The following is an 18,934-nucleotide window of genomic DNA, read 5'->3' on the forward strand; positions in this document are numbered from 1 at the left end:
TCATCCTTTTTTAATTTGCTTTTGTTTTTTCATGGAAGTAGTTTCTGGAGGTACTTGGAGCTTTCACAGGAAACGCACAAAATATCATGAGACTTTTCAATTATATTGCAAGGTTTTGTTAAGTCTTAATCCTTTTTTCTGCCTGCATTAAGATGTGGCAACTTGGCATGAATTCTTATTTCTATCAGCTCTCAGAGGAGCTACTCTGTGACACCCAGCTTCCCACAGCTCCTTAACTAAAGATGGTGTTCGGGCCAGCAAATCTACATAGTCACAGATCTGCTTTTCGTGCTGGAGCCTGCCTTAGAAAAGCAAAACAGAAGAGCAGTGTCTGTCTACGAAAGGCATTGGTGTGAACCCAAGTATACGTGTGGGGGCTTCCCACAGTTCCGTTTCCTAGGCATACCACATCAATAAAGATTTATTTCCGTGATGGTATGTCCTCGGGGCATGTGAGGACAGATCTGGAGGAGTTACAGAGCTATCTTGCAGCAACAGAGCACAGCTGATATGATAAGTAACCCTTATCAAGGGGCAGCCATTGCTTCTCTGAGTTATGCTGCCTACTAATGAATGTCTGTGGCCTCTTCTGCTCCCTGAAGATTGTCGGTGGGGAGGACCCTCGAAAATTTCCCTAATGCTGGGAAAGATCGTATCAGGCAGCAGAGTGCTTTTTGCACCACTTGGAAATGGAGAAACCTTCAAGCAGAGGGGATATTCTAGCCAACTTTCCACTCCCTGTCACAGGGAAGGATAGAGGTAGGAGGAGGATGGACTGGTCTCTGCGTCGTAGTGAAAACACATCTGTGTTTACTTCTTCCAGTTCCAATTCTGCAGAACGCACATGTTTTCCCAGTTGCTAAACTTGCCTCTCTTCCAAACTTACTCAGCGCATCTTGTGCCATCTGCAAAGGGGTGTGGAAAAAGTGGGGGCAAGTGCTTCGCTACCAGGCATGGAACTGGGACATACAGTGTCTTGCTCAACAGAAACAAAAGCTTACTTCTTGCAGAGGAGAAGTGTTACTTCCCAGGATAGTGCACCGTTGTGGGAATGCTCATCCATATTCAATTAATTAGGAAATTAAGGGTTTATTTAGTTGCAGAAATTGAAAGGAACTTTTTTACTTAAACTCATTTGTCCCTGTCTTGTTTTTATGGACCATTTAATTCCTTACTAGTTCTGACCTCGTTACAAGTCTAAACAAATTTTTGAAAGATTTAAGATGTTTGCTTTGATGCTTCCAAAAATGAAACAGTGAAATTTTGAAGGCTGGAATCATGAGTGGACTGTGGCATTGTTTGCAGAATTGATTTGTTGCTAGTTTTGCCACTTTGAGAATACAGAAAGCAGCGGTTAAGAAAAGCACTTGGAACATGAGATGCAAAATCTTGACTTTTTCTACCGCTTAAAGCAGGTCTGTTGGGTTGTTTGCTGTTCCCATTATTTCCATTTAGTAATTTAAGGGGTCTCAGGTGATCATAGCTTTCCTTCTCTGGTTTTGCTGGAGAACAGATTTGTTCTTTGTAAGCTGGATAATGTAAGAAAAAAAGGGAAAAATGGAGTGGGGGAAAAAAGGGAGAAATATAAAGCTTTAACTTGGGGTGGGTGGGAGGGCAGAAGAAAGATTCATAGTTTTGTCAGAGTTTTTACTGAAATGAGTGTTCAGAGGGGAAAAAAAACGGGGGGGGGGGAGGGGAAGAAAACCTCAGCACCATCCACCCCCAAATAGCTTTGAAGCAGTGTAATGAAAAAGTTGTTTATCAGTTAGATTTTTGTGAGATCTTAACCTCATGAGTTCTTCCGCCAAGTGTGAAGATTTACTACAGCAGGGAGGTGAATCTCTAATATATGAAAGAGATTGTGATTCCTTTTATTTATTTCTGCTTCCAAGCCAGTTTTTCCTTAATACAGAAATATAGAAGGCTCACTTTTAAACTTAGGCTAAAGAAAAATAAAATTGACAAGTGAAAACTTAGCTAGCTTTTTTTGCTTTTTTTTTTTTAGCTTAAAACACAAAATAAACCAGAGCTCAGTCTTTTACATTAACGTTGATCACTAAAAGGCATTAGAGTAAATATCTGTAAGAAAATCCTGTGCCTTGAGGACCTTATTAGGCCCTCAACATTTGTGTATGCCTTTAGTACATTTTTAGGAACTTGCTGCTTTTTCAGATGCAAACTTTTTTGAGGTAGATCTTCTCACTTGCTGTAGATTATTGGATTCTTGCATCCTTCAGGAGATGGACTTGCCTTTGATACTTACATGTTTGTTCCTACTATCTGGAGGGCTCCGGTATCAATATTAAATGGCTTCTCATTTGTGTTGAAATGCGTCAGCCACTTTGGTTGAGACGTTTCAGTTGAAATGTCAGTGTCAACTATTTATGACTGAGAAGGTAAATATTTACATTGAGACAACCAGCACTGCTGTGACCAACCCAGTATATGCAGTCAGTATATGTGTTGCTGTCTAGTGTCAGATGTTCCAGCTAAGAAAGTTCTCTACAGAAAAAACCAAAGGTTGACAGAGTTCGAAGTCTGAGAAGTCATTGTGCTGCTTAGAATAAAGCTGGTTTTTATGGTTCAGCCACTGGAAAGTAAGAAGTTTCATGGACGTGTCAAAGCATTGGTTCAGATGCAATCCGTTTTCCCTGGCATAATGAGGCTAGGTTTGGTCTTAACAGCAGCTTTTAAGAGTATTTATTTTTCTTTTTAGAGGCATAGAAAAGAGTGTGTATTCCAGACGAAAAGGGAAGATGGGATTACTCTGAGTAATCATGGCAATTAGGAGATTCCTTGATTTAAATTATTTCAAATTATGAACGCTGCTATTTTGTGTCAGACTGATTCCTGATAGGTAGCACTACCACGAATACAACTGGGTTGGGTCTTGCAGAGCCCTCTGTAGTCCCCCAAAAGGTTTCCAGATGGCATTTAACTTGAAGGAAGTCTCTCTACTGGTAATGCAGCTTTTTCCACATCAAAGCCATGTACAGGAGCTAGACCACGTGAGAAATCCTCCCAGGAGAAGGCATGTTTCTTCTTCAGGAGGCCGCAGAGTCACCAGGTAGTCTTCACAGGGCCTTTGTGGTTGGCAGGTATTACTAAGTCATCCTGGTTTAGGTGCCTCCAGTCACCCATGTTCAAAATGCGGGCATTGAAACTAGAGAAAGGGAGCAGGTTTTCCATTTTCAGACACTCGGTGACAATATGTGTTCGGTTCCTCAAGTGAAACACCTGATTCTGTATTTTGAGTCTCTGCTTTTGGAAGTGCTGGATCGAATGAATTATTAAAGGCTCTGTTAGCCTGCTGAAGTTCTGTTTTTAAATCCAAATTCCAGAACATACGTTTTTCCCTGAGCAGGGAAACAGCTAACTGTTGAAAATACTTTCTCTTCAGGTCACCACCTGATCAGGATTTAATTTTTCTTTAACTGCTTTTTTTCTTTTCTAACTGAATTAGTGCTCTATTCTCACAAGCCCAAGGCATTTTATCCCTGACCTCCTGCGTTGCAGTATCCAATTTATCACTGGTGGTTTGGGTTATTTGGCATTTCATGTAATGCATCAACTGGCCTGACTAAAGGGGGAATTCCAGTGGTGATTCCATCGTCTGCACTGAGATTTGGTTGGCACACACAATTTTTATGATGTCTTAACTCTTATCATTGAAACAAATATGCTTAGATTATTATATACCAGAGAGAGTTTTTTCTTCTGTCAGGTGTCTGCTGGAGTGCCTCCAGAAGGGGATCAGAATGGCCTCATGGGGAGAGTGGATGAAGGCGTGGATGAATTTTTCACTAAGAAAGTGACAAAAATGGATTCGAAGTAAGTTCAAATGTAATTTTTTAAAAAAATTAAATAATTTATCCTGATAGCTGGGTAAGTAGCACTTCTAAGTTGTATTTGACTTCTGTTTCCAATATCCAGGGTTGCTGCTGTCAAAGTCAGAAAACACCTTAGTAGTCAAGACATTGTGAATTCAATTACCCTCCCTTAAAAATGACTACTTTGTAATAAATTGCTTTAATATTCCACGTGGAGGGGATTATTGACTAGTGTGTATTTTTATAATTCAGTTGACTTCATTTTACTCTTCAGTGGAGCTCATTAGAGCTGCGAGGCTCTCTTCTCCAGCGCTGGTGGTACACGCATGGGTTTCTTTGTCTAGTAAGGACTGCTGTTTGGCACAGTGTTTTGAGAGATGACAGTAGATTTATGTTGTTTTAGAAATATGTTGAAGACATGTTTGACCAATTTGTAGTATTCTAGATTTAGGCAATACATTCATCTGAAAGATATGTCTCCTTCAGCTTTGTGTAAGGGTTATGCAGCTTATACAATTGCTTTGTAACTGGCTGTATATTTACAGAATCAGGCATCTAGATATTCTTGCATTCATGCACGTTTGTGCACATAACGCACACAGAGACACACGCACACACAAATACTTACATAAATAGAAGGAATACTTACATAAATAGAAAGCCAGGGCAGTTTCTAGGCAGCTTGGAATGACCCCTTCTGTGCTGTATGTGACATCCATTAAGGAAAATGGTAGGTGTTAACTGGTAGATAGCTGTGTCAGGAAAAGCAAATGTTTTAAAGTCACTGTGAGTTATAAATATCTGTAGTGACATGTGAAGCCACGTGTGATATACTATGTGTAGTTATAAGATTATGGTAGCTTTGAAAAACTGGATTAGCCAGGCTAAGTTCAGGGTGCTCACAGACTACTGCATCCTCCTGTGCTTCCCTTGGGCGTCTGCCACCTGCTCATTTCAGATGTCCTCGTGAACTTGCACTATCCCTGTGTGCCCATCCCTGGCCATGCCCATGGCTGGGGATCTTTGCTCCATTTGCTGCACCGTTGGCTCTTTCTCCAGTTGGGGTGCTCGTATGCAGACATGTTATGCGCCTAGCTTTCCCCTCAAATGTGAATACTTTCTTCGTAAGATGCCTGTAGAAAATCTTACTGTGAGGTGGGTTGGTTTGGGGTTGTTTTTTTTATTTTGAGGATAAGCATCTGCACTATAAAGGTGACCTCTCCTTGTTCCTTACTGAGAGAAGATGGCTGTGACAACTAGTTCCTATTTCAGGCAGGCCCTTTAACAAACCAGATCCCCCAAAAGCTCTGTAAATCATGTACCTGGATCAGTTGTTCTCCTTTTACTAATGGACAGATACAAACCGGAGGTAGCTAGCTCTGGAAACAGAGCAGAGTGAAATTGTATGTGCATAGACAGCTTGGGCAGAGCTCCACTGAAGCAGCACCTTGTTGGTGTTGGAAACGGCTTGGTGCCCAGTGCAGATGGAATGGCTGCCTCTCTTCATTATACCATGCACAAGGCCAGCACTGGAATTCTCAAGACAGTATGATCAATGTTAATCGTCCAGTTTTTAATTTAGGGACACCAGCTAATGACTGAGCCTAGGGCAACATATGGATCATACGAAAGATTGGCTTTGGCCAGGAGAAGTCATTTGGTACTATTTAAAAGCGAGGGAGGAGGGGAGTGAAGAGTTTAAAATGTCTGTGTCTTTTATTAGGAGACCACCAACTAAAAGTTCAGACAGCAGTGAGCCCAGTGAAGCAGGTGATGAGAAGAAGAAAAGGGACTCAAGGAAGAGTGGCTTCCTTAACTTAATCAAGTCAAGAGGCTCCAAATCTGAACGTCCTCAGACTGTGTTGGTGGCAGAGGAGCCCTCCTCACCCAAGGTTGCTGCAAAAAGTCCAGCTGTGGACACAAGCAAGAAGGAGGTAAAGCCTGCAGAGCAGAACGGTGGTACAGAGCGATCCGAGGAATTAAAGACACCAGACTCGCTGGAGGAGGCACAGCCAGACGATGCTGCAAAAGCTGAGAGGGGTGACAGCAAAGGAAGCCCACAAGGGGGCCGGAGGTATGGCGTGCAGGTGATGGGCAGTGGACTTCTCGCAGAAATGAAAGCCAAGCAGGAGAAGAGAGCAGCCTCTGCTCAAAAGGTGAAGGCAATTTGATTTCTCTTGAGTTGTTGAAAAAAATAAGCAAGAGCTAGGTGTCTTCAGGGGGAGGTGGGTTGGATCTACAAGGGTTGGTGGCTGGGGCTTGAGACATCAGTCCTGCCTTCCACGAGGGATTATGGTGTTCCTGCGACAGGATTGCTCTCTGCTGTGGTGGTTGAACATGAATACCCTGGCCAAGGACTAGGCTGCACATGTGGAGCAGGCGATGCACCCTTAAGCCTCCGCTTTCCCTCCTCTGGTGGAGGAGGTGACACCAGCGCTTGATGTCAGGCCATCACAAGCACAGAAGAGGACATGTAATTGTTTGCATATATTACAGAGTAATTTTGGGGCGATTAGTAAGCATAGTCTGGATGTCTCTATGTGATGTGTGGTTTGTTCACATGTAATGGGAGCATGCTTTATAAAAGGTAAAGCTAGGACAAACTCTTACTGTGTGCCTCCTGCACACTGGTTCCTCAGGTGTTCGGCAGAGTTAACGACAGTGGTACCTATCTGTACTCTTCTCTTTTGGAAGGTAGTGTAGAAAGGTGGAGAGATGTACTGTATTTTAAATTATATATATTCCATGCAGAAAAGTAAATCTGGCTTCCCAACACTGTTTACAGCTATTCAGCTTATACTTTTCTTGTTGCACTTTTTATGTTCTTTTGTACCACACCTAATGATTTTTATGCCTTTGATTTCTGTATTTCAAATACTAACACTCAAAGAAAATAAGCATAGCCTAAAAAAAATTAATCTGTTCCCAATTGTGTGTCCAGATTCCCTTTGCTCTATGTAATTTTCTCCTCTGTGAAGTGCTGATGCTGAGCTGGAACCCTGCTTCACTTCACAAACGTGGAGTGGAATATCCTTGTGTTGCTCTAAAGCATTTTGTGCCAACCTGTTTTGCCTGATGCCCATTTCCCATTGTACTTACCCATTATCAGCTCCTGCTTCCTTCCAGCTGCAGTTGGCATGTTCTAAAATTACCAAAGACCAGCCTTTTTTCACTCCTTCTCTCTTCCTCTTCATCGTGCAGGACACTCGGATGCTATCCATTCCCCAGTATTTACCCACTGTGATTTGGAAGGTGTTGCCTTATGACAAAGCTCATTGCAAGCTCTGCTCTGTTTTTCCTCCTTTAACACATTGCAGAATTGTCTTGCTGTGACTGAGCAAGGCACACAAAGTTCATTTTTACTTTTCTTCCTACTCTGACAGTGCCTGCCATGATCATAGACTCATCAAAGAATAGTTTGGGTTGGAAGGGACCTTTAAAGGTCATCTAGTCCAACCTCCCCTGCAATGAGCAGAGACATCTTCAACTAGATCAGGTTGCTCAGTGCCCTGTCCAACCTGACCTTAAATGTTTCCAGGGATGGGGCATCTACCACCTCTCTGGGCAACCTATGGCAGTATTTCACCACCCTCATTGTAAAAAATGTCTTCCTTCTATCTAGTCTAAACCTTCCCTCTTTTAGTTTAAATCCATTACCCCTTGTCCTGTCGCAACAGGCCCTGACAAAAAGTTTGTCCCCATCTTTCTTATAAGCCCCCTTAAAGTACTGAAAGGCCACAATCATGTCTCCCTGGAGCCTTCTCTTCTCCTGGTTCAACAACCCCAACTCTCTCAGCCTGTCCTCATAGGAGAGGTGCTCTATCTGATCGTCTTTGTGGCCCTCCTGTGGACCTGCTCCAACAGGTCCATATCTTTCCTGTGCTTGAGCTTTCCGGAGCTGGACACAGCACTCCAGGTGGGGGCTCACCAGAGCGGAGTAGAGGGGCAAAATCACCTCTCTCGACCTGCAGACATTGGGGTCTTATAATAGCAGATTCAAATTAACATGATAGTCTGTGGCTCATTAAAGGCAACCCCAGCATAAATTTTTTTTTTTTCTAAAGAAATGAGCAATTCCCACCTTTCTCATTGGTGCTGACTAGTGCCCATGAATAGTCTCACTGATTTCTAAGACACCAAGTTTTCAAGTAAAATGCCATGTGATTTTAAATAAAAGTGTTATGCTCTGTCCATAACTTATAAAATACCTAGTTACTCTAGATTATATAGATTTTTACAACTGATAAACTGTGTGTGCTAGGTGCTCTTCAAGTTCTTAGCACTTGTCATCTAAAGTTAGTCAGATCTGGAATGATGTGTCTGAGGCAGAATATTACCATGCATAATAGGTTTTTTTAAGAGAGGAGAGTAAAAGTCTGATTCCATTGATTAGCTTTCATAGCATTGATTGAAAACTTGAACTTATTCTAGCAAAAAGAAAGGTTGTTGCCTTTTCTCAGTATTTTTTTTCCACCCTTTGCTTTTTTCTGGTTGTAAAGGTTACCTCTCTTCTTTGAGGTTTATTATTAGTTTCCTGTTCTCCTTAAGTTGTTGGTGTATGAATATAAAAAGGAGAGGCTGTTAAGAAATTATTTGTTTTGGAATTTTTTAAAAAATATTTTGTTGATCTCATTTTTTGTTATATTTTGTAAAAAATTATATTTATGGAATGCAACAGTAGGTCTTTTTTTTTTTTTTTGAGTGACAAGAAAACTGAATTGAAATAGGAATATGTACGCAGCAGGGCACTGAGTTATCCATTCATAATGTTGCCCAGACCACACAAAATCGAACTGCTGTTCAAAAGAATTTTTTCCATACTTCATCCTAGATCACAATATTGAACAATTTATTTTTGCACTTTTATTCATGATATTCATGAAGGTGAAAATCATATGGTATCCTGGTGGTTGAACTACAGAGGAAAGCATCCCACTGCTGTTACATTGATTAGGATGGGTATGACATCAACTTCCCTAACATCTTCAAATTTATCAGAGTTCCAGTAGGATAGAAAATTGTATTTTCCTTTAAGGTACAGATGGCTGCTTATATTCTGAGCTATTTTACATGAAAACAAAGCCAGAAGGAATTTACTATTTCATTCATACCCTACCGCAGTCTTGTTACAGATACAAGTGACGAGCAGGTGCACAGTAGATGGAAAGATGGTAGATGATTTTTTTGTTTTCTTTTGCTTAGAATACAACGTGTGAATTGGCATTAATGGTAGAGACGAGTATTTGCAGATTAGTGTTGCCTCTAGGCGTGGGTAAAAAGATCTTTTAGCTCCATCTAGTGTTCACAGACTGACTTTTTAAATACCTCGAGGAAGACTTTGAGCAGACCAAGGTCGTCTGTAACCTGTTTATTCACTCTCAATGGCACCCAACTCTGCAGTATTTCCCAGCCTTGCATGAATTCCTATTAAAAGTGGAGCCTGGTCATTATTTATCTGATAAATCCACCTGCATTTATCTGACATGACTGACAGCTTCTCAGAGTAAATTTGTGCAGCAAGTGTTTAGTGTTGCCTCAGGACCATAAGCAGTTTGTAAGGGGTGTCCAGTTGGTAGCCAAACATGCAAGCATCCTAATTGCATTTTTAAGTACTACACTACTAGATGCCAGCACTGCCTTTTGTACTTGCCTCTGTACGTGGTCATATTTCCCCAGCAGACCCATAACTGGGAGGGAGGGAGGAAGTTGTGGTGATGAAATTAGTTTTCACATTGTTGTAGAGCCCTCTTAAAAGTTATTTAAGTAAGCTAAGTGTTATGCATATATCTTCAATATTTATATAGGAAAATGAGTGTTTTGGTGAAAGTTCATGAGGATTCATGTTCCATGAAGAAATTGTTGGTAAATTCAGTTCTCAAAGTGTTTTTTTTCCAAGGTATGAAAGAAAAATGCAGTAAGCGGAAAGTGGTATTCCCTTCTAAAATATATAGCCAAGACAGTCTTACAAAGAAACACATGGCTTTAGGAGGTGGAGAGGTGAGAATTTAGCTAAAAATATCAATGACAGTCAAGAAACGGGAATAAAAATGTGAGTTTTCACCCAGTGGTACAAAGCATAATGTTCCTCCTAGCTTTGGAGGGGACTTTGTGTTTTGTCCGTATGGGCACCGTATCTTACCATTTTGGCCCTACAAGTCATGGCATTTCTAGAGTGCTTCTGACCAGAAGACTTTGTTGTGTGGCTTACATGTGGTTTTTAACATACAAATGATTTTATAATTAAAACCTGTAGAAATATAATCCTTTAGAGTGGATAGTTATATCTGTATAAGGGTAGTTTTACAGTACAGGAAGTTTAATGGTGATTGTAATAGCATCCTCCTTAACGCAGTGTGCCACTTTAGGTGCACATCTGGACTTAGTGGAGAGGTTGCGAGGTAGCGTTACCCTGCCAGGTCTTATAGAGGAAGGGCAGGCACTCAACATCTCCATCCTTTTCGTTGTTGTATTAAAGAAAGTCTTTGTTTTAGGAGCTGTGAGATTACATGAGTGAAATGGAGGTATCAGTAAATCTGTAAGGCCAAACACACTGTATTCTGCATCGCTCCCTAAAATCTGCTTCTCTGGAAATGTCTGTGTTGAATTACCACCACAAGGGAAAGACATGTGGCAGCAGGGATATTTAGAGATTGTTCCTTTATGTTTACATTTTAAATACTGTTTTCACTCTAAATCTGTCAATTTTTCTATAATTAGTATGTGCTTCTACTACTTTTAGCCATTTTCTTCCTTCCTGCATTTCCTGTTGTCCAATTTTTATCTACATGCTATACCTAGGCGTCTTTTAGATTGTAAGCTCCAAAGGGCAGTGATCATGTTTGGCGTACGCTGCATGGCACATGGTGGAGGTTTCTAAATGCTATGGGACAGTCAGACCCCAGCACGAGTCGTGCAGAGTGGGTGTTGCAGCAGTAGTAGCAGTGTCCTGAACGTGTCAACATGACTTATGCATGGGTATGTAACCAAGCGCAGTGGTCATCAGCATAAATCATGAGCTTTAAGCATTTGCCACAGTCTTGAAATAGCAAATGAAGGTCAAGGCTGAAGCTGCCTGCAAAAGCCTATCCCCACTTTTTTAGTTTAAAAAAAAAAAAAAAAACACGCTTTTTTTTTTTTTTGCCTAGTTTATCTTTATAAGGCTTTCTGTCATAGTATATCCTGCCCTAATTCCTATGCACTTTTTGTATCCTTCCTTTTATCCCTTTGCTTAAGCTTTGGTAGCAGGTAAGACGGTAAAAGGAGGATGGTTGTTTTACAAGCACATCCCCTGCCTATCTAAATTTCTCCTGATGAATGCACAGGTTTCAAGCTCACTTGGGCTAGACCTATGATATGACAAAAGTCTTTGCACCATTTCGTTTGAGGCCAGGAAGTTAGGAAAGCTATTCTTGAGAATAAAAGACTTAGCCTTATCAGCAAGGTACACAAGACTTATCAGCATGTGAACAAGAAGCCTCCTTTCTTTAGAGGTGCTGAGCGTCCAGCAGCCCTTGTGATGGGTAGCTATAAACACCTTTCAAGAAGTAAGGCCTATTTGTTTTAAAAGCAATCTGGTAAATATGTGGGTGCTGCTGCTTCTGTAGTTGTTATTTTATCTAAAATGAAAAGTTAAAAGTTATTCTCGTATGTGGAAGAACACAGGATCCATTCAGCAGTCCTATACTCAAAATCTAGATCTCCAGAAAAAGACTTTTTGTTTTAAACCTTAACAAGTAATTTTTAAATATGGAGCTATCTTTGAAGAAAAGACTGTTTCCACCTGGCACCTTTAGTTTCAACTCCTGTACAGGAGGAGACCTGTTGCTTAGGAGGCAGGGTGTCATTGCGGCTTTGCGAGTTGTGTGGCAGTATTATTATCAAATCAGCATAGTTTTTTTCCTACTTAAATATCCAAGACCTGAAAGAGAAACAAGCAGAGAGAATCCACCATTTATTATTATCATCACTGCTTTCTCTGACTTACAGTTTCCGAATTAGAGGGGGATTTCTAACAGAATGACTAAGTTGTATTAATTACAGATGTATTATTAATAAGAGAGCTTTTCTCACTCTTTCAGAAACTTGGGAATGACACAACTCCCAGAGAGTCTTTTGACACAGCGATGAGCTCAGAGCGACTGGATGGAAGTGGTACAGGTACCTTTTGGTTTTCCTGGTGTAAACTCTTTACAGAAAATGCAAAATGTCTAACCCTTAAAATTTTACTTTCCTCTCCAGATTGTGTTCCTGCAATTGCTTAGGCAAAGTGAAAAAGATTAGAAACAACCTCACTTTTTGTATTATGTTTGACAACACTTCTCATGAAGTTGGCTCTAGGGCTGAGTTGACGGCTCGGCTTTTTACTCTCGTGCTTCACCTTTGTGCTTCGTGTTGCACAGGAGGGAAAGTATTTGGTGCATGTGCCTGGGGCGCCTTCAAAAGGGTGCTGAACCCAGCAGTCAGCAACAATGTTGACACACGAAGAAGTGAAACTCCTGAATACATCTTATCACCTAAATATGACCAGTTTGCAAGGTTTACAGTAGTCAGTGCAGGTACCAGCTTCAGCAGTCCTGGCTTTCAGCTATTAAAATAGAAATCTCTTAGTCAATGGCATTTGGCTCTTCCCAGGGTTTAGGCAGCTTGACCAAAGCCAGGGCTGTCTGCAAAGCTGCGGAGGTCTTGGGACACTGCACACATGCACAAAATGACTCCCCATCCTGTACAAAGTGGAGTCCAGCCTTGTAGTGCTTATGACACCGATTCCCTCTGCAGCTCGCCGTGCTGTGCACTGGTCAAGGGGCCCTTGGCCAGCTGTAGTCCTGGGCCCTGACGCGGCAGTACCTACAACGCAGCCATCCAAGTACAAGAGGAAGGTCTGGTCTCTGTGCATACATGCACACTTTCGGGACTGGCCTGTGAAGTGTTCAAATGGGATTCACATCTGGTGATTTGTGCACACTACATTCAGTGGACCAAAGGAGTGGGCTGAACTGGGAAATCTAGGTCTGATTTCTCAACAGTGGTTCTAGGTATCCCACAAGCACGGCATGTAGGGTCGCCACAATATACAGAAGCACAGCTGAAATCTAAATCCATCCTGGTTGAGCACTTCAGAAATCCATTTTGAGTTTTTGTACCTTTCAAAAAGCTAGTTTGAAAAGACAACATATTCAGAGCGTGCTGAACTCTTATCACTCAGGGCTTTTAAAGCCTGCTTATCTTTTGAGGAGGACTTTATGTGCCTCCCAATATCATCAAACTGAAATCAGAGGAGCAAGAATAGTCTTTGCTTGGGGCATTAGAGCACTTGTGGGTGTCTGACCCCAATTTTTCTCAGGTCCTTGTCTCTGTATATGACACATTTCACCCCCACCTAACTGCACTGTGCATACTTCTTCCTTTTGGCCTATAGCTGTCGGTTCTTTCTTCAGCGCTCTTGCTTGAGAGCTCCCCGAGGCTGTTCTTAGCTGTTGCGATTGCAGTTTGTCTTTGTTTTGGGTTAATTTACTTTAACTTACTGGGTTCTAATAATATTAGCAGGCCTGAGGTCAGGAAGGCAAGAAAGAGAGTTAATGGAAAATTGCTGGATGTTGCTACAGGAAAACTATCGATAGTGATGCTGAAGGAGAATAAGGGTTTTTTCTATTCTTTGCTTTGTGTCTGGATATTGTCTGCTTTTTTGTATGCACACACGCACAGGTGGGGAAGGTGTCCTGCTGTTTCGCTTGCAGCATGAAGGTCTGTTGCATGCATGCAGACACGAACTCTCCCTGTCACGCACTCACACAAATATATATGCGCCACACAACCCTCTGTGGTTTGCCAGAGTTTAACTCCAGCTGGGCTGAAAAACCACTAAATAAGCTGGAAAAACGTATTGGAGATTGGCTTGCAGCAAACTATATCAACACTCCCCTCCCTCCTACTGCCATTAAAACTCTGTGCTCAGCACTTTTGTAACAAGGTGGATTTCTGAATGGGAATAGCGGGTAGGTAGGTCAGGCCATCATCTGTGAGCGCATACTTGGTTTTGCCAGGTACTAAGGCCACCAGTCTGCATTTCAGTTAGTTTATAATTCTCTTCTAAGAAGAAAAAATATGACAATTGTTCAAAGTCCCGAGCTAACATAAAAGTTACGAATTTATCATTATACCTGCCACATATAACCCTTCAACCTTCTGAAAGCTGCAAAGTAGGAAAATAGAGCTGGCATTTTGCTTGTTTGTAACCTAGAGTCCAGCAGGCTTTCTACCAACTTGCACAGCTAGATAGGACTGATTTATTGCTTGGAAGTCAGTGTAACTTTATCTATAAACACCTTGGTCTTTGTTTGGGATAAATACTATTTTGATAAACTTGCTAATGTGTGAAAACCATAATCCATATACAGTTTTATTAGATAAATCAAAATACTATATAAAGAATACTTTGATCTCGGCTAAGTTTCAAAATCTTCTCTAGAGCTTTCTAAAAGCAACAAATAAAAAAGATGTAGCCTGCTGATCGCACGTTTGGGATTTATTTTCTGGGCCAGGATTTCTCTGTTGATCTTGGATACGCAACGTTTTGTCTGTAGAGGCACAAAACAGCCAAAGGCTGCCTTTTCCACTGATCCATCGCTGCTTTCTCAGCAGGTAGGCTGTACCATCTGCTCCCAGAAATATGAAGGGAGCATAAGGTCCAGACAGCCGTCGCCCCAAATATATTAAAAAGGGGGAGATGCCATCACCTCTGAGGCAATTGAATTAGGAAGCTTAGCACATGTAAGAGCTAGTGGTTTTAGATGCTTTTCTTGCAGTGATTTTGAACGAAATTTTTAGGGGTTCTCTTACACGCTCACACAGCAGTGCAGCAGTGATATGGGAGCTAATGACGGTATTTTCCACACAAGCATATCTGTGCACGGAGCCTTCTGTGTTGCAGGAGACTTTATTTTATGTGTCTGTTTATTCTAGTGCCTAAACTCCAGCAGACCCTTCCAGAGAGTCGGTTTGCCTCGAATAAAGGTGACTCCATTTCAGCAGCAGCAGAAAAAAATTCAAAAGCTGAACCAAAGGCAGAAGCTGGTGCAAAGGCAAGAAGTTCTTCCAATACACCGACCAGCCCAAAACCCCCACTGCAGTCAACAAAGCCCAGCCTGGCAGGACGACCCACGGTGCCACAGAAACCACGCTCTGCCTCTCGTACTGGTGAGGAGCTCTTCTGGGCATTTGTTATCCTCAGAGTGGTGTTTGTGTAGGCTGTGGAGGAGAAACCCATGGCCACATCCTGAACAGAAGCTAAATGTAGAGGGACGAGTTCTTCAGGCACTTGCTTTTGACTTGCATCCTTCTTTTCCACCTCCTGCTGCCCTAATTCAAATGAACTTATTAAAATGGTTTAATGTGTGATCCACAATAGTAAAGCTTGAGGAGCTGTTTTGAGTTAGCCTGCTTTCACGGAAGAGGAGAGCATAGAGAGCTACTTCAGCATCAAAGCCCTGTTGTAGTAGCACCAACAAAAATAACTATTTTCTCTAAACACCTGGCTGTAAATACTAAAGTCCTTGGGGTTTTCTGGCAGGCTGCTCTTTGGCCCCTCAAGGAAATGCCTCTTGTTCTTAGTAACTTGCACAAACCAACCGTGTCTGGCTCTCTTTTTCCTTGTTTTGCCTTTGTTTCTTTCCTTTTTGCTTTTGACTGGAAATAATTGTAACTGTGCTTTTATAACCCTGCAAGACTGCCAGTTGAGTGACTATTAACTCCTGCTCTGTCCTAACCTTCTGCCTGGATATTATCTCAAGGTTTCCAATAGCGGGAAATATTTCAGCAGATCTCTCATACATTTGTCAGTCTGCTATTTAATAGGCCAATGTCACAACCCCTCTTCCCAAGGTACAGACGCTGCAGCTGAGGGGAATTAAATGCTAGTTACTGACTCCCCCAGTAACTACGGCAAATACAGCTTATTAATTGCTAATGACTGAAAAAGCGTGAGCATAGCCACCTGTAAGAGCTCGCAGACTTCTAGGCTTTTCCCATACTCACTGTTGACCTTAGAAAGATGTCATTTCTGCTGAGGACGAGGGGGCAGGGGGATATTGCAGCCTCCTCCCTGCGCTCCCTGAGCATTACGTAGTCTCTGCAGTCCAGTGGGTAGAATATTGTTTAAATACAGAATCACCTTCAGGTTGTAGATGGCTTTAAATTTATTTTATTGAGCATTTTGGAAGTGGTCATAAAAGTGAGAGGTGTCAGGTAAGATGCTCATGAAGATTAATACAATAGGAAAGCATGGCTTATTTGGTGATGTTGTATCTGTAAAATAGCGTGTTATCTCAAAATCTTAGGTATCAGAAAGACCTGAGCTATCTGTTTCTGCCAGCTCGTATTTCCTGCAGAGAGAGCATACTGCGGGTTTAACACGGAGAGTAATTAATATTTACTGATAATAGGCCAGCTCCTTGGGTGGCAGTAAAAGCAGCACCATCTCTGTTGCAGTCTAACTTCTGTTCTAGTTCTTGTAACAACCTGCTGGCTAAGCACGACCAGGCGATGTGATGAAGCAGCCAAGCAATAATCCTAGTTACGCTCTTAACTCCCACTGTTGTTTCCAGTGGTGTGGCCAAACGAATGGTAGGAAATTTTTGCTAGGTAAATCTGAGGGCAAAGGAGCACAGCTCAGATGTCCACAAATTATCAAAGACTGAAAATGGTTCCTCAATAAAGCACACAACAGCTTTAGTTCAGAAATACATAGCTGTGTTTGCCAAGCGCTGTGCTCATCCATATGTTGATACCGAGCTTCCCAAAGCAACTGGCCTTGCAGGCCCATCAAAAGCATGGAGAAGGTCCAAGAACTGGTGTATCTGTTCAGATCAAGTTGCATTTGGAAGGTCATTGCTTTGCTGTGCTGGAAGTAAAAAGATTGACTCCTTTGCAGTGGTTCCTCAAGACTGAGATAAATTCCTGTTAATTTCCAGTGTGTAACTGAATTAACTCATTGTACAAATATGCAATACAGATGATACTCTGAGTTCCTTTTTCCTTCTATCAGTACTAATATATCTTCCTAGTTCCTCTGTTGCTTACATACATCACCGTTTACTCCTTGGGAAGCAAACATACAAGCAGTTTAAGTAATCCATTGAAGCTGTACTTCCCTGCTGTCCAAACGAAGGCTCTCTAGTGTAAGACTGAAAAAGTCTTCCTGTAAGGACTGGAAAGATGGTAGTCAACTTGCCATACATAACGCATATCCAGCCTTTTAGAGAAACAAGATATCCAGATGGTTTAAACTATGGACTTGAATTTAAATTCCAGATTTCCTCGCAGTCTAGAGGACAAAGTATTTTTTCTATTTAGAAAGTCTTTGCAGATGCTGTCATGTTACGTACTGGCAATTTATTCCTGGAAGTAGAGAGTTCTGTAGGCTATTTATGAAATTTGTTTCACTGGTTCACTTTTATGCCTTATAACTGTGAAACAGGACATCTAAGTTGATCAGTTCGTTATGTTTCAGGACAATAAAAATATAAATAGAACAAATATTTCCAAAAAATCTATCCAAAATAATTTTCAGCTGTACTTTACAAATTGCATACTTATGTCTTGCGGGAAATTCAGTTGGTCCCATCAGATTTCTATTTGTGCTACAATGGCAGTACACACAAAAAATGCTGGAATTGAAATCTTTGCTTCGACTTATAAAATTCTTTCACCTGGACTGGGGGCCATCATGTGTTCTCTTGACATAATGTAAATTCCTGAATCCTCCTTCTTCTGACACAGATTCTAGCTGTTTCTTGTTTGTGTGTTGTGTTGAGGTTTGGCCCGTCTTAACAGCACCATCTCTGTGAGCTACAGCACAAATAAAACTTCTCACCCTTTTTTTTCATGGTACTCTACAGAGGATGCTCCAGAGTCTCCCTCTGGCCCCAGTTCCCCAAAAGTTGCCCTGCTTCCGCCAGTGCTGAAGAAAGTTCCTTCTGATAAAGAAAAGGATGGTCAGAGCAGCCCCACAGTCAGATCGTTTTCTCAAGAAGGTAGGAGTGCTGGTATAACGCTTGTTCCAGTGTGCTTGTCTTCTACTAGAATTCAGTGTGTCATTGTCCCCTGATTTGTTTTCACTTGGAATGGAAGAGGGTTATTCATTTGGAGGAAAAAAGAGCAAGCAAAGTGTATCGGGTCACCTATTCCCCATCTCCTCCACCCACGGGTTGGTGGTCTATATTATCTTCCTTTGATCAAACCAAGTGAAAGATGAATCTCTTGGTATTAATAATGCAACTGAACAATTAAGGGACTCTTGTCTTGTGTATGTTATGGTTTATTTTGGTCTGAGTTGAGATGCTGATTGGTACTGGTCACACACAATAATGTGAAATGCAGCTCTGTGGTTCAGCACATTCCCAGGGGTGCAGCCGTGATTTTGCTCCTTGCAGCCAGCCTCTTGCTCTGTTTGTACTCCTCCCTTCCGTGGGGTTGCTGCATGTGACTGACTTCACCACCTCCTCGGGCAGTGAGTCCCTCTGTGCCAGCGCAGGGCTTGGTACCTTTTATGCACAACAGCAGGCTGTTGCCTTCTCTTCGCTGCTTTTCATGTGTGCGCTGGATCTCTGCTTTTGCTGATGCATTTTCTTGTCCACGGTTGGCTCTTAGAAGAGCTAAGGCTTCCTCCGATAGCATAGGATATGTTGAGAAGTAGTCACAGAAATATTGCTCAATGCGGTGGTAGCTGGCACGAATGACAAGGTTGGACATCTCGGGGTGAGACCTCTTCCTTCCTGGGACTCTCCTCAAGAAAAACAGTGATCCCCATTTCCATCCCAAGGTGATTCCCGTCACTTGAACTGAGAGACAAAGGGGTGCCCTTTCACACTCTGCCTGCAGTTTTTCAGAGTGTAGGATGGGGGCAGATGAGTCAAGGCAGATACGTTAACACTGGGTTGTGAAGACTGAGCAGTTGTGCTGCCCACAGATCCCACTGCTACCCTCAAGATGGGAGGAGGGGCAAAGCCATCCCCAAAGCGGGATGGTCCAGCATCCGTCCATCAAAGCATTTTGAGAAGCTTCTCCCTTTCTTTCCTAGAATGACCGTTTCCTTTATGAAGCTACTTATC

At 42.0% G+C, this 18,934-nt stretch overlaps 1 protein-coding gene across 2 annotated transcripts in view; it reads left to right on the plus strand.

Annotated features, from left to right (window-relative positions):
- CARMIL1 (capping protein regulator and myosin 1 linker 1) overlaps positions 1–18,934 on the plus strand; it is a 198,818-nt gene that overhangs the window by 173,590 nt on the left and 6,294 nt on the right. For both annotated transcript variants that reach the window (XM_054190029.1, XM_054190030.1), the window contains exons 32-36: positions 3,725–3,831; positions 5,554–5,986; positions 11,909–11,987; positions 14,790–15,023; positions 17,723–17,857. In XM_054190029.1, coding sequence (XP_054046004.1) covers positions 3,725–3,831; positions 5,554–5,986; positions 11,909–11,987; positions 14,790–15,023; positions 17,723–17,857 — 988 coding nt within the window. The remainder of the gene's footprint in view (positions 1–3,724; positions 3,832–5,553; positions 5,987–11,908; positions 11,988–14,789; positions 15,024–17,722; positions 17,858–18,934) is intronic.

Source organism: Rissa tridactyla, chromosome 2 (genome assembly GCF_028500815.1).
Source record: "Rissa tridactyla isolate bRisTri1 chromosome 2, bRisTri1.patW.cur.20221130, whole genome shotgun sequence".
In the NCBI taxonomy this organism is placed as follows: Eukaryota; Metazoa; Chordata; class Aves; order Charadriiformes; family Laridae; genus Rissa; species Rissa tridactyla.